The following is a 13,554-nucleotide window of genomic DNA, read 5'->3' on the forward strand; positions in this document are numbered from 1 at the left end:
GGGCATTAAGGCCGGCCAAGCTTCACCGCGTCACTGGGTTGTGTGGCACCGCCGGGTCGCGGGATGGACGTTTCTCTATTCCCCTTGCGTTCGCGGTTTTGGGACTGTGACCTCGGCAAGCGGAAGAGAAGAAACCAGAGCGCCGCTCCAGTATGCGCAGGCCTGGATGCACAGCCGACCATCGGACGTTTATTGCCATCGGCTTCGATATGGGTCCCGGGACCTGTGGCCCTGTTCCTGCGACCTTGGGACCTGCAGCTGCATCTCGACAGCATACGGCCTGACAGTAATTTGTGACTGCGTGGGCGAGGCCTGACGAGAGAAAGACGCGAGAGTGTTTTCGAACAAGAAGGTGTTGCGAAGCGACTGGGAGATTGCTCAAGAAGCTCTCAACGGAAGCAGGCTGCTGTCCTGCTCTCCGAGTTCTTTGTTCCTGATGTAAATAGCTGTATAAAGCTCTTTTCCTTTGTTCCTCCTAATTCCGTCTCCTATCGTCCACTTGATTGCTGTTCCCACCCCAACACCACGCTACCCGTGATTCACGATAACTGGATGGACAAGTCAGTCACCGGCTCCAAAGGACCTCGGCAGCAACGGGACTGACGGCCGCTAGCTACTTTGACAGGGTGAGTGCCTGAGATTCACCTCGCATTTCGCGAGACCTCCCTAGCAAAGGAAATGAGTTTCAGGGGATTTTGAGTCTGTTGTGGTTTCGCCAAAGTGTACAGGCGGTTGATAACACACGGTGTAAGACCACGGTGGAGAAGTTCAAGGTGCAGGAGCTGCTCGGAATTTGCGAAAAGTTGGGAATTGCGCTGGGTTCTGTGAAACGAAAGAAAGATATTCAGGAGGCTATGAGTCGGGAGGCAGTGACGATTGAGGAGGCCGGAGAGGCTTAGAAAATGATTGTAGATCGCAGCGCGGAGCAGAAAAGGCTAGAGCAACGCATTGAGGAGGAAGGCGGCCTAACGGGAACGCTTGAGGTCAGGTGCCCAACTCTTCAGCTAATCTTCAGTCAAACTCTTCAGAGTCAGTTAACATTGAAGACGAGGAACGGTCGTTTTTCGAAGATAACAAAGAGGAGAATTGCGCTCCGGAAGAAAAGCGTCACCGTGGAGAGCTTCGAAAGCAGGCGGACGCAGTTTCCGAGGAGATGCACGCGGCTGGCGCAACCGTAGCCCACACAGGGCAAGAGAAAGGAAACCAGCTAAGCAGAGCAGGTACGAAGTTTCTAAAGGGAGATCATCTTGCAGCAAAAACCAGAGACCACTGTCTGGGCACAATGTCCAAAAGAAAAATGACAGGGCTACCTCGGAGATCAGGAAGCGCAAAATCACGCTACGTTTTGCGTATCTATGTGCAGGGCTCCGTTAGTAAGGGCCGCTCATCTAGGCAAATTTCTCGCAAACTTTGGAAAAGAAAGGTATGTCCTGGACTAAAGGGGTTATCTTTTGGGATACGTTCTTTTCGTGGGGCTGGAAAAGCGGCTGAATTGGGACGAGAGCAAAGAACAGCTTGTCGCTTAATTCAGGGCTCGTTTCCATGTGGCAGATACTGTCGCACCTGAATCTCTGAAGGGCGAAGGCAGGATTAGCTCCCCTGCCTGTTGCCTCCTCAGGAACGTAGTAGAAGAACTCTGACTGCGACCCAGACGGGCGCATCTGAAGGAAAGCTGAGCGAACCGCAATGCTAAGTCCACAAAAGTTGTAAGGCTTTCTCTGCGACAGCGTCAGTGTAAACTTAGTTGTATCTTACCTCGTAATTGTATTTGCAGCTTACAAAAGAGGAACGAAAAAAAAAAAAAAAAAAAAAAAAAAAAAAAAAAAAAAAAAAACAATGGACTTGTATTTTGTTGACATTGTCTTAGCACTTTTAAGAAACTGGATGAATGGGAACGAGTTGAAAGTTTGTTTTGTGAAAAGCGCTTCATCGAAAGGCGGCTTTATTTTCTTTTGCATTGCTTTAGAGTGTGTATGTTAGTTCTTTCCTCAAGTTTAGGTGATCGCTATGCGTTTTATTCTTTTGAGTGACTTTTGTATGTGAGCCGCTTAACCTAAGTGCATTTACTTTTGGCCAAGGAAACAGAATGGCGCGCCTTGATGGTATATTGGTTCATTCGGGTTATTATTGGGGCCAAATTCAAAACCTGCTTCGGCAAAATCGGTCGTCCCTTCCTTACCAGATACCTTCCTAGAAGCAGATAACGGCGCATTCTTAGCTCTGAGTGAACTATGAGCGTGGCCATACGCCTTGGAAGAGTCCAGACCAGAACTTCTTACTTGGTGTGCACCATGTGTTTGTTTGGAAAATTTGATTTCCATATCAGATGTACGTGGGTTTTTGTGCCCTCGCAGCTTTACATATCTTGGTCTGGCGGGATGAGTGGTTTTCAAATGGCACTTGTTCTCGTTCAGTGTGGCTTGAGGCCTGTTGTCCTGTCAAGCTAGCCTCAAAGAAAGATCTGAGGCCGAACGTCTCCCGTTGGTGACCAGTGGTTGCGCTTCTTCGTTGTTACGGGAGCAGAACACTGCAAGGGAGAAGACTTTTCGGCGCGCCTAACCAGCCGAGCTGCGTGTGAGCAGATCATCTTCTGGCGCATTGTCTGGCGGCGGCGCTGCTGTGCTAGACGGCTAAAGCCCTCGGGCATTAAGGCCGGCCAAGCTTCACCGCGTTATCGGGTTGTGTGGCGCTGCCGGGTCGCGGGATGGACGTTTCTCTATTCCCCTTGCGTTCGTGGTTTCGGGAACGTGACCTCGGCAAGCGGGAAAGAAAGAACCAGAGCGCTGCTCCAGTATGCGCAGGCCTGGATGCGCAGCCGACCATCGGACGCTTGTTGCCATCGGCTTCGATATGGGTTCCGGAACCTGTGGCTCTGTTCCTGCGACCTAGGGACCTGCAGCTGCATCTCGACCGCGTACAGCCTGACAGTGATTTGTCGAGAGAAAGACGCGAGTGTTTTCGAACAAGAGGGTGTAGTGAAGCGACTGGGAGATTGCTCGAGAAGCTCTCAACGGAAGCAGGCTGCCGTCCTGCTCTCAGAGTTCTTTGTTCCTGATGTAAATATCTGTATAAAGCTCTTTTTCTTTGTTCCACCTAATTCCGTCTCCTATCATCCGCTTGATTGCTGTTCCCACCCTGACACCACGCTACCTGTGATTCACGATAATACTGAAGTGCTAGAGCACCCGAGTCGCATTTGGCCTAGCCTGGTATGAGACTGGTATTTTTTCAAATTTCCCTAGCTCCAGTGGAACCTTGAATATGTGTACCATGGCTTACGTGGAGGAAAGAAGCCAACAGTCGGCTAGGCCAAGAAAGCATTGGGGATTGTACTTTGTCTTTTTTTTTTTAATTTTTACTTCCGTAATCGCATAAAATAGTAATGTAATCTGTTTAGGGGAAAGGTAATTAAACACAAAGTAGAAGGAAAAACGTGCCGATGGTGGGAACCGAACCCACGACCTCCGAATATCGCGTCCGGTGCTCTTGTGTTATCTTTCCCCTAAACAGATTACATTACTAATTTATGTGATTACCAAAGTAAAAAGTACAATCCCCAATGCTTTCCTTGGCCTCGCCAACTGTTGACTTCCTTCCTTCATGTATTATAACGAGCACCCTCATTTTTCCTTCATTTATCTGCTTATGGCTTACGTGGTGAAATTCAATTCTGTGAAGAATTAGCACAGCTTCATGCACTGAAAGCATGGATGACACGATTAGCACCTGTGACCATCACTAATCACTGGCCTGGAGTAAAACAGGCTGTCAAGCCACTTTACCCTATCACTGCATAATCCTAAGTTATCAAAATTTTCCAAAGATCCAGCATTCAACAGTAATGACAGCTAAGCAGCTATGATTCAGAGCAGTGCTCCATATGTGCAACCCACGGCTGTCAGTGGGAGGTGGCCTGATCAACTTAGTCTGCTTTCAAAAGGCACTAATATAATACCCCCCATGTAGGAGAGCAGATGATGCAACAGGTAACAACACATCATGACTTTTGAGACCCACGTGATCAAAGTTGTTGCCCTTCCCAGCCACTGAAAAAAAAAAAAAAAAAAAAAAAAAACGAAATTGCTCAGTATAGACAATGCAATAAATCAATTTACTACATGCACATAAAGCTCAGAGCCTTATCACACACCCTCGAGAAATATACATCTGAAACAAAGTATGGAAAAACCAAAAATTTAACAGCCCTCTATCAAGGTAAGGTGCCCCTTATACAAGGTGTTGCACAATTAGACCCGCGCTGTAGAATGCTTCTCCCAGCTAAACCGCGGAATCCTTGCAGTTCAGATTTCGCACAGAAATCGCATTTTGTCGCTAGTATTTTTTAATACTAAATTTGTTTGGGGTACTTGCCTGATTCGATCAGAAGAAGTCAGATGTTCCCATCGCCTGCGGCGGTGGCGACGCCAGACGAACCGCTGCCCCAGCGATGGGACTGGTGGCGCCACCTCATGCTGCTTACAACTCAAACCTTCTGCCAGAAACGTTCGCCCCCTCTTTTCCTGCTACAAAGTTGTTGTAAGCAGCATGAGGTGGCGCCACCAGTCCCATCGCTGGGGCAGCGGTTTGTCTGGCGTCGCCGCCGCCGCAGGCGATGGGAATATTTTACTTCTTCTGATCGAATCAGGCAAGTACCCTAAACAAATTTAGTATTAAAAAATACTAGCGACAAAATGTGCTTTCTGTGCGAAATCTGAACTGCAAGGATTCCGCGGTTTAGCTGGGAGAAGCATTCTACAGCGCGCGTCTAATTGTGCAACACCCTTTAGTCAATGTATTGCTTCAAGATGTTTAACATCATAGGCCACAAATGAATCTTTTATAAAATGCCCAACTGAAAAAAATCTATATTAATACAAATATTATGCGCAGCCAGTCCTTACCTATCTTGCCGTGTGATGATTGGACTGGATGTTGGCAAAGAAAACTGCTTTGCTGGCCGGCTGGGTGCTGCCATTTCATTCAGCTGAACTGGAAAGCAGTCATTGAACCTGGTTACCCTACCATGCAATGAGGCTGAAAGTGCTCACATCAGCCTCTTTGCCCAGGACAATTTGTTACTGGGAGGAACAGATAATTATAATATACTGAACGTGTAAATTATTTCACCTTTGCATTCCTCCCTTCAATATGACATCTACCACCTCCAAGAGCTCTTTTACCGCTTTTATAGTACACATCGACTTGGGGAATACAATATCAGCATTCAAGTTCTTTGTCAAAATATACGCATAACACTGTATGGGTTAAGTAAAAATAATAGGTGGTGCTCTTTGGCACAAGGTCAGTGTTAGCCAAAGAGCACCACAGCACAAGGTAGTTCTGGTCTAGACAAGGTACGATCAAAGATCCACTTTTCAAAACATTTGACATAAAGCTGAGCACCAGGCCAGAGGAGCACTTCTGCTCACTGGAAACTGGTGGTTACCCAACAGCACAGGGGATCGAACCTTGTACTTATCTCATACAAGGTGGATGCTTAAATGACTAAACAACCCCTGTGGATTGTATGTTGAAGTTCTCCCCTTGTGATAAGTTAATGATTGCATAAACATTTGGTAGCCAGTCCACTTGAAATGTGTATGGCTTTATACTTATGAACCCTACATAGAGAAACAATTTTTAAGGAAAGATCAACCGACGTCCCACAAGTGCAAAAATTAGCTCGCTAGAGATCTGCCCTTGCTCTCTTTGGTTACTTAACTAACGTGCTGCGTGCAGATCTCGGGGACTGCACTTGTCCATAAAGCACGAAGCATTAAAAAAAACCCCATGAGCTGATTTTACCAGAGGCCAGCCTCTGAGATGTTAGAATAACCATTCATCAAGAACTCACATTAGTACATCAAGAGCAATAGAAAGACACACTGCTTTAGCACTTCCCTGCACAAGCCCATACTCGGCAATTTTACTGGCAAATTTTCCGTCACAAATTGCACATCCTTCATGCATAACTCAAGCATAAATCTGTCTGAAGGCAAATTTATGCTTGACTTGGTGCCTGCTCATGTTCCTTGTTTGCAGAGATTATAGTGCAATATTTTTACCATGGGACTTCTTTTACAATGCCTTCTTTAAATAGGGTAAAAATGCAGCTATACATACTTTTACTTCGCAATACCATTTTGTGCAGCCTATCAAAATGCTTTATTAGAAAATACTGCAGTTTATGCCAGAATGGTAGAGGGTGTGCTTTTCTTACTATGTTGAATAAATAAAAAATAATAATGTAGCTCCAGTACCATGCTGGTAAGCACCCTTTTTATTTTTAATAACACGGAACAAACTACACACACCTCATTTAAGTTCCATGTTTCCTCTTCTGCAATGATTCATAAGACATCAGAATACATGGATTACCACATGGTAATTATCTACAACCGCTAAAAAATTTAGACTTGAATTTCTTATGTTATTTTAGTTTGGGTTTAACCAAATGAATGACAGCTACAAGGTGCAACAAGTGTTTAGGCAATGTGAGGCATGAACAAAATTGCAATAGAACCGATATATCATATAGTGTCATTACAGCTCTCAAAGCAAGCAATATTAATCATTTTGCATGAATTAAACTACAGATCAATTGTTTTTTTTTTTTTTCATACCATACATGAACTTAACACTTCTTGCGTGTCACAGCCATTGTTTGATTGACAAGGACAAAACAAAGAAGAAATTAAATTATAAATTATTTAGCGATCCTATGGCAATATCAAGGAGTAGTCCATGTACATACTAATGACTAATGCATCATATGAAAGCAGAAAGCATGCAAGCAAACATTCAATGTCTACACACCTTTAAAAATGAAAGAACTATCCAGCATTAGCACAAGAAACCGTGGCAATATGGGTCATTAATGTTAATATAGACCGAAAAGAGAAAAATTCTGGCACTTGGAATCTCAACTCAGCTTTTGTAATGCTGAATTAAGCATGAATTACACCAGTTTGTTGGCCTTCCCACACTAGAAACTATTCACATGTTGCATATGATGTGCACACTATGCATTTTGAAAGCAGTGCTAAAAAAATTGTCACTAAGGAACTATGCAAATGATCTAAATTAAAAAAAGCTGAGCATGTGTTAGCTACTCGCAGCTAGCAGAATGCTTCCTTCTGGACAGCTAGACCTATGCACAGTACTATGCATATTAGCCATACAGATATTTCAGTACTCTTTCACCCACGTGATTGGAGTCAGTTTATCAACAATGCACTAAAAGTAATGCTTTAGCAGATCATGGCATAAGAAGAAGCATTACTGCTAATTTCTATAAAATAATCAAAGGCTTCACGATTTCTAGCATACAGGTGTGGATGAGAGAACATGACAGGGTAGGGGGATCATGCTGTCTCCTTGTCATCAAAATATTTTTGTACATTGGAAAATATGAAGCTTGACCATAAATTAGTGGAACTCTCCGAAATGACAATGCAGGCTAACACATTGCCATCAAGTGCAGACTGGTAAAATAAGTCACATGATAGCTTAAACAGGTCAAGTAAGGTGCACAACATAACCACAGGCAAAAAATCTGTACCACCTAATATACAAGCAAGCACCCAAATAAAAGACTGACACAAATGAACACATCACTTTGATTATCAACGCTTTGACTACAAAACAGCCAGAGAACAGCTGCCTTCACTACGGAAATTTCATATTTAAATATACACACTGGCACTTAGAACACTGCATACAGCCCGTACAGTTATTGGTTGTACAGAATACATGCATGGTGGATTATTTCTGAGTGTCATGCAGTGTTTAGCACAATAGGATCTCCCGGAAACATGCCAAAGGAATGTTTCAAGTCATTGCAATGCTAGACTTCCCAACAGCAAAAGAGGAGCCAAAATGGAATTTCCGTTTGTAGACTGACCTCATGTACAACACACCTGTTCTCCTTGAAGCTCATAAATCAAGACACCACTGCCATTTTATTTCAATGTGCTAAAATAAAGACTAGCAATTACAGCAAGGCATTCACTGGAGACCACTTTACAGTGTACAGGTGCGCAAAGAAGTTTTTGGAACACCGAATTACGGAAAACATTAATGTCCTTATGCACTAGAGGTGCAATCAGGCATCAAGCAGTGAAATGTGCAGATTGCCCAGGCAACTACAAAGCAAACCCTTTTAGTTCATGGATGCACACTTAGGCTGCCCAGCAATTTGGTTTGGTTGCAACATGCCTGTTCCGAAAACTTTTGTGGCTGTGTGTACAAAAGCAATGACATTTCTCAGTCAAGTAAAGTAACGCCACTGCTACTAGACGTACTAAAATTCTCTTCACTGCATACTGCAATACACGACAATAAGCCGAGACACTGGAAAACAGTTAAAGGAACCTTCTGAATAAATTCAGACCCCAGGCGTACCAACAAAACGTTTTGCAGAAATGAAACACGACCTGGCACAAAACTCGATGTCGATATAGCGCTTGCGCTTTTTCGCAGTTGAATCGCGTAGAACGTCTCCAGTTCAAACTAGCGGTGGAACAGTATGTAACAGTAAGTGGGTTCTGGAGAATGCTGAAGCAGTGAGCCCAGAATTGGTATGTACGCTTAAGATTATGGACGACCCAGATAACCAAACGAGTTAGCGCTTCCTTCCGCCGCCCGGGGCTATGACAAGTTCAAGGCCACGACCCGCATCGGCAACAAACTCGCAATCTCTGGCTTATGCACCAAACAGTAAGCCAAAATTGCACATGAACAGGTGGCACGAGTTACAACTTTAGACAAAAAGAGCCCAAAATATCACTGCCCTGAACACGAAGCAGAACAGTCGTGTGCGACCACCGAGCTCGCGCGGTTTCGCAGACAAGTTGGACACTGTGCAATTAAATAAAAAGGATGCCGCCGCGACACAAGTAGTGGAACACAAAAATAACACGACGGAGGGGACAAAAACATATATATGTCGCAAACGCGACATCTTGACGGCGTAAACTGGTGCAATGAGCCCGAATCGCAACACCAGTTTCCTCGTCCGCTGCATAGAGACAGTCACTTCTTCAAGCAGTATGCGCACATTCCTGAGCGCATCACACAATATAAGCACCAGCATGTTGTCATTACAGGAAGAGAAAGAACCCATTCGAAATCGGCTTATCAACAAGTTCGCGTTAGTTTCGACGGGTCTTTCTCTTACCTAAGCCTACCTGGCTCGGCTGACTACGACGCGATCGGTACTTACAAGGCCTCGGCCGAGACCGCGGTGTGTGCTGAGGGCTTGAGAAGTTCAAGTTGAGATCACGAGGTAGTTTGTCCTTCTTCTTAGCGTCATTTTCGGCTCGCAGTCTAGCCTGCAGGTCAGCTAGCTTATTCTGAAACGACGCCATGGTCGCCATTCTGAACAATTTATGCTTTTCAGGTACCGCCAGTACGTATCCACAAGACAACAATGCATAGCAAATACCAAATGAATGAAAATAAAAAAGTATTAAGCAGTACAAATAAAAAGTACCATAATAATTGTTCTTGCAAAAACTTTGCATCTGAAACTGTCGCAAATATTGCAATGAATAACCGGCTAATAAAGCAAGTATTACAAAAAAGTTACAGCCAACCTTCTTCATACCTTTATGTCACAAAAAAAGTTGTTACACACCTTAGTTGGGCTAGTAGGGCCCAAGGCTGGCATTTCGAGATTAATCATTGTTCATTATTAAGCTAGCAACGTAAAGAAAGTACAAGCTTAGACATTTCGTTGTGTTATACGAGCCGGAAGCAAACTACTAATGTAGTGATATCGCAAGAGCGCTGGAGCGCCGCCAATGCCGTTCCAATGTCGCTTCTACCGCTTTTAATGTTTCGGTTTTGAAAGTTAAATCGTTAAATGGTTAAATTGCCACAATAATACGTTGTGTGGCATTTTTTCTTTTCCAGTTACAAATGCAAGATATAAACTACGTGGGTTACAGACTTAAAAATCAGTTCTGATGCCCATCGTCGTATGTGTGAAGATTCATCTCGTCTTGCAAAATTTTCATTTACAAAATTTTATAGGCAATGCGCGTCAGCCCGTGAGGTCAGTGGCATATCAGTGGAGATGCGGCGGCGCTGGCGACAGCAGTGACTTTCGTGGTGTAGGCAAAAGCCCGAACCGCCTGCATTGGATGCGCGGCGCTTGCTGCGTTTTCGGGCATAATTCCCGGTATTTCTGCAAGCTGTGGTGCGGTTGATTGCGCAACGAGGCACAAAAAACAAAATGGCACTTGTTTTAACATGTTTCTAGCGGTCGGATAAAAATGAGAGCGAAGGGCAGCGGCGTTGAGCGCGACAAGTAGACTTACGTGCGTTGCACTTCTGCACTGCAACTAGATGAATTCGTTAGCAACCCTTAATTGTCGTGATTACTTTTCGGCGGCACGAAGAAGAGCGCAATAACAATAAACGCCTGCAGCTCGTGCCCGTTTGGATATACTGTCAAGTCATAAGAAGTTTAGACGCGATATTCCATGTGCGTATGATCCGCAGAAAAGCTGTACTAGTTCCATTCACCTGCAGTATTGCCCGTGCATATATTCCCACAGAAACTGACACACAGCTGCTGCGAAGGTGACTACAATTACCTTGAGCGGTCACTCCAGCGCGATATTGCCGATATAACAGGCCCACAGACTTAATTGTAAAGTAGCGCTTTTCTTTGTTTTTACTTTCGCGAGTTTCGAGTGACTCTTCATCACCGGTTCTTAGCGTTATTTCTCATAGTCTTAAATTTACTTTTTGAAGGTCATTAAGATCCTGACGAATGTACGAATTAAATATCCACGCTAGAAAGCCTAGGCGCGCAGTCAAAATTTTGACTCTTAAGAGTCAAAATAAGAGACAAATGCCGGCTCTTAAGAGTCGGCATTTGAAAAAAACACTTCGTCATTCACATAGTCGTCCTCCTTGCATGCGCTAGGAATAGGCCCGGGAGTTAAGCAATGTTGACAATTAGTCTTTCTTGTGTGCATTGCGCTTTCTCGTTTTAATTTAACTTAATCACCCACTCCAGTCGCCAACGCACAGTAGCCGTGCGCTGTTGAGGCCGCGGATAAGGAAGCCAATGCAGCGCTTTTCGCCAAGTAATTCCAGCAGTAATCGGCTGATAACGAGCTGAAATACTCTTCAGGCATAAACCAAACTATTTCTACTCAGAAGCGAAGCTTAATGACGCTTCAGAATACTCGTACGCGCGAACTGATTTCGAAGGCAGCGTCGCTTGGCGCAGTGTAGGACATAAGGTTTCTTGTGTACGCACGCTGCGCGTTCGCCTACACCTCATGTCGCTACCGATCGCAGCACCACCTTTGTTTACAACAAATTTTAAAAATATCAACTTTGACATAGAGAGACCGGCATAAACAATTTTTACGATTTAATGTGTCTAAAGTTTAATTTAGCCGATGTTTGGACCATACCATATGTCATCTGCGTGTCGTCTGCTGGGAGCCGTAAGCACCGTAAGGTAGCGTCGTCGCGTGGCAGATGCATTAAGGAAGAAATGGGTGATAGCAGTGATAGCAGTGATAGCTCCCTGCATAACCTGGCAATAACGTGACAGGCATAACGTGGGACGTGGGGACGTGGGTAGCATGTTGGCCGATTGGAAAACGCAAGGGGGAAAACGCAGCCACTGTCGCTACGAGATAAGGTCAATAAGGTCCCGAGCCAGCCGAGTTGATCAAGCGAGTGGAGGGTCGGTGGGGTGAAAAGGGGACGGCTAACATCGAGCAACCAGGGAAGTACATACATTTAGTTGTATTTAGCCATTTAGCAGTTATTTTTCAGCTCTGAGAGAGCAGGAAGTCTGCTGTGCCATTAAGAACGCGTGTGATGAAATCGTGACTTGGAAATCAAACTGCCCTCCCGGTCTGGAATGAGAAACCTGCTCTGGCACCTGAGGATGGTGAAACCCATGCAAGTTAGAACCGTCGGTGACATCCCAACCAAGCCTGTGCCTACTGTATCGTCAAAGCGGTGTTACGAGGTGAGCGCAGGCCAGCCAGCTCATTGCAGTGATGTGTGAAATTCGGCCGTTTAGCCTGTGTATGCGCGCGACACAGACCGTCAGACGGTGTCGGCGAAGCACGAATTTCAGAAACATTCAATGAGCGTCGTACGCCCAACCAACCTGGTTTCATAGCCGCCGGAACGGCCGAGAAAAGCTCATTCCGGTGGAAAACCGGTCGTGGGTGAGTGAATACGCGGGGTATGTGCGGCGTGCGGCGGCCTACAGCTACTGCTGCTGTGCCGTTTTGCCAAAGTATTGTTGTGGTGACTGTATTGTGACGTAGGGGATGTGCATTCTGCGCTGACACTGGCGGCGCGCTTTTTGAAGAGTGCGCATTGGATTTACAATATCCGTCTGTCGTGTTACTACAGTGTGTGAAATTTATTCTCTTTATGCCTGTTTTCTTCTTGTGTAGCAGTATGAGAGATTTGTTTTTACAAAAGGGAAGCATTAAGCATCTGCTGTATTTTAATTTTGTACACTTATTTTTTTTTTTTTTTTTTTTTGGGGGGGGGGGGGGTAACTAAGGCAAATGATTAACTGTACTGCTGTGACTAGCTTTGAAATAATTAGCTAGTGATATCAGCTGATGCGCTCCAGCACCTCACCTCAAATGTGTGTCACCTTTCATCTTTTACCATATGTAATCCCTGGTTCATGCTTATTATCGTCTCCTGGAAGGCCTTTGATATTGTTACAATATGTGTGACTAGTAGTAAATATTTATTTGAACATTATACATTAGTATACCCATATTTTCCACAGCATGGTTTATTTTATTCCGAGCATTGGTGACTTGCTCGTCACTTCTTTATTTTATTCAGATTATTCCTGAGGTCCTCCCAGAGAGGCCATATATGGCCCAAAGGATGCTGGGCACATATGCACTTAAAGGCGCAGAAATTATAGAAGTACTCGGTGAAATGAATAAATGACCTTTGTAGTGCATCAAACCATAAAGATTTCCAGTAAAATAAACATACTCGTTTTAGGTTTCTGATGCAGCATCATTTCCATTCTCTGCATAAAAAACCTAATAATACAAACTTCTCTTAGTATCCCACAAAATCATTAATGTCAATAGAGGCAATATGTCATCAATATATTAAAAAAATAAACAGCAGCAATGGACAGTCATGGAACCTGATGCAAGAAATCTGCAATAGTAGTGGAATACACCCACTCAAATGAATCCTTTCACTGGGTGGGGGGATCGATGTCAAAGTAGGGTGGTGGCTGGTGCTCCTGGAGAGTTTCATGACATCTTTTAATTTGATTTGGCCATCACTTTTTCGATGGAGGCGAAAAGCTAGGCGTCCGTGTGCTGTGCGATGTCGGTGCATGTTAAAGAACCACAGGTGGTAGAAATTTCTAGAGTCCTCCATAGCCTGACATAGCTTTGGGACATTAAACCCCAAAACCAAGCCAAACTTTTTCGTTCGTAGGCTTTTATTGAGTGTCGGCTTTTAGAATGGAGACAAGTGGGTTGGTGGCGCTTCTGGTGGGCGGAAATGGAATGGGGATGA

The 13,554-nt window shown here is 44.6% G+C and overlaps 2 protein-coding genes across 4 annotated transcripts in view; one reads left to right on the top strand and one right to left on the bottom strand.

Moving 5' to 3' along the window:
- The window catches only part of LOC146202072 (dual specificity mitogen-activated protein kinase kinase 7-like), a 41,641-nt gene extending 31,848 nt beyond the window's left edge, over positions 1-9,793 (bottom strand). Inside the window, exons 1-3 of one of the 3 annotated variants that reach the window (XM_084587915.1) lie at positions 9,638-9,793; positions 9,224-9,353; positions 4,902-4,989 (exon numbers count right to left, since the gene is read on the bottom strand). In XM_084587915.1, the coding sequence (XP_084444041.1) occupies positions 4,902-4,989; positions 9,224-9,353; positions 9,638-9,685 (266 nt within the window). In that variant the 5' untranslated portion in view covers positions 9,686-9,793. Of the gene's footprint in view, positions 1-4,901; positions 4,990-9,223; positions 9,403-9,637 lie in introns of those variants that run through there. The other 2 variants (XM_084587917.1, XM_084587916.1) reach the window with 2 other exon arrangements.
- A 1,712-nt stretch (positions 9,794-11,505) lies between these two features.
- LOC146202073 (folylpolyglutamate synthase, mitochondrial-like) overlaps positions 11,506-13,554 on the top strand; it is a 45,557-nt gene continuing 43,508 nt past the window's right edge. Inside the window, exon 1 of the mRNA XM_084587918.1 lies at positions 11,506-12,004. Coding sequence (XP_084444044.1) covers positions 11,894-12,004 — 111 coding nt within the window. The 5' untranslated portion in view covers positions 11,506-11,893. The remainder of the gene's footprint in view (positions 12,005-13,554) is intronic.

This window comes from Amblyomma maculatum, chromosome 1 (assembly GCF_055883805.1).
Source record: "Amblyomma maculatum isolate TAMU_Amacu chromosome 1, ASM5588380v1, whole genome shotgun sequence".
In the NCBI taxonomy this organism is placed as follows: Eukaryota; Metazoa; Arthropoda; class Arachnida; order Ixodida; family Ixodidae; genus Amblyomma; species Amblyomma maculatum.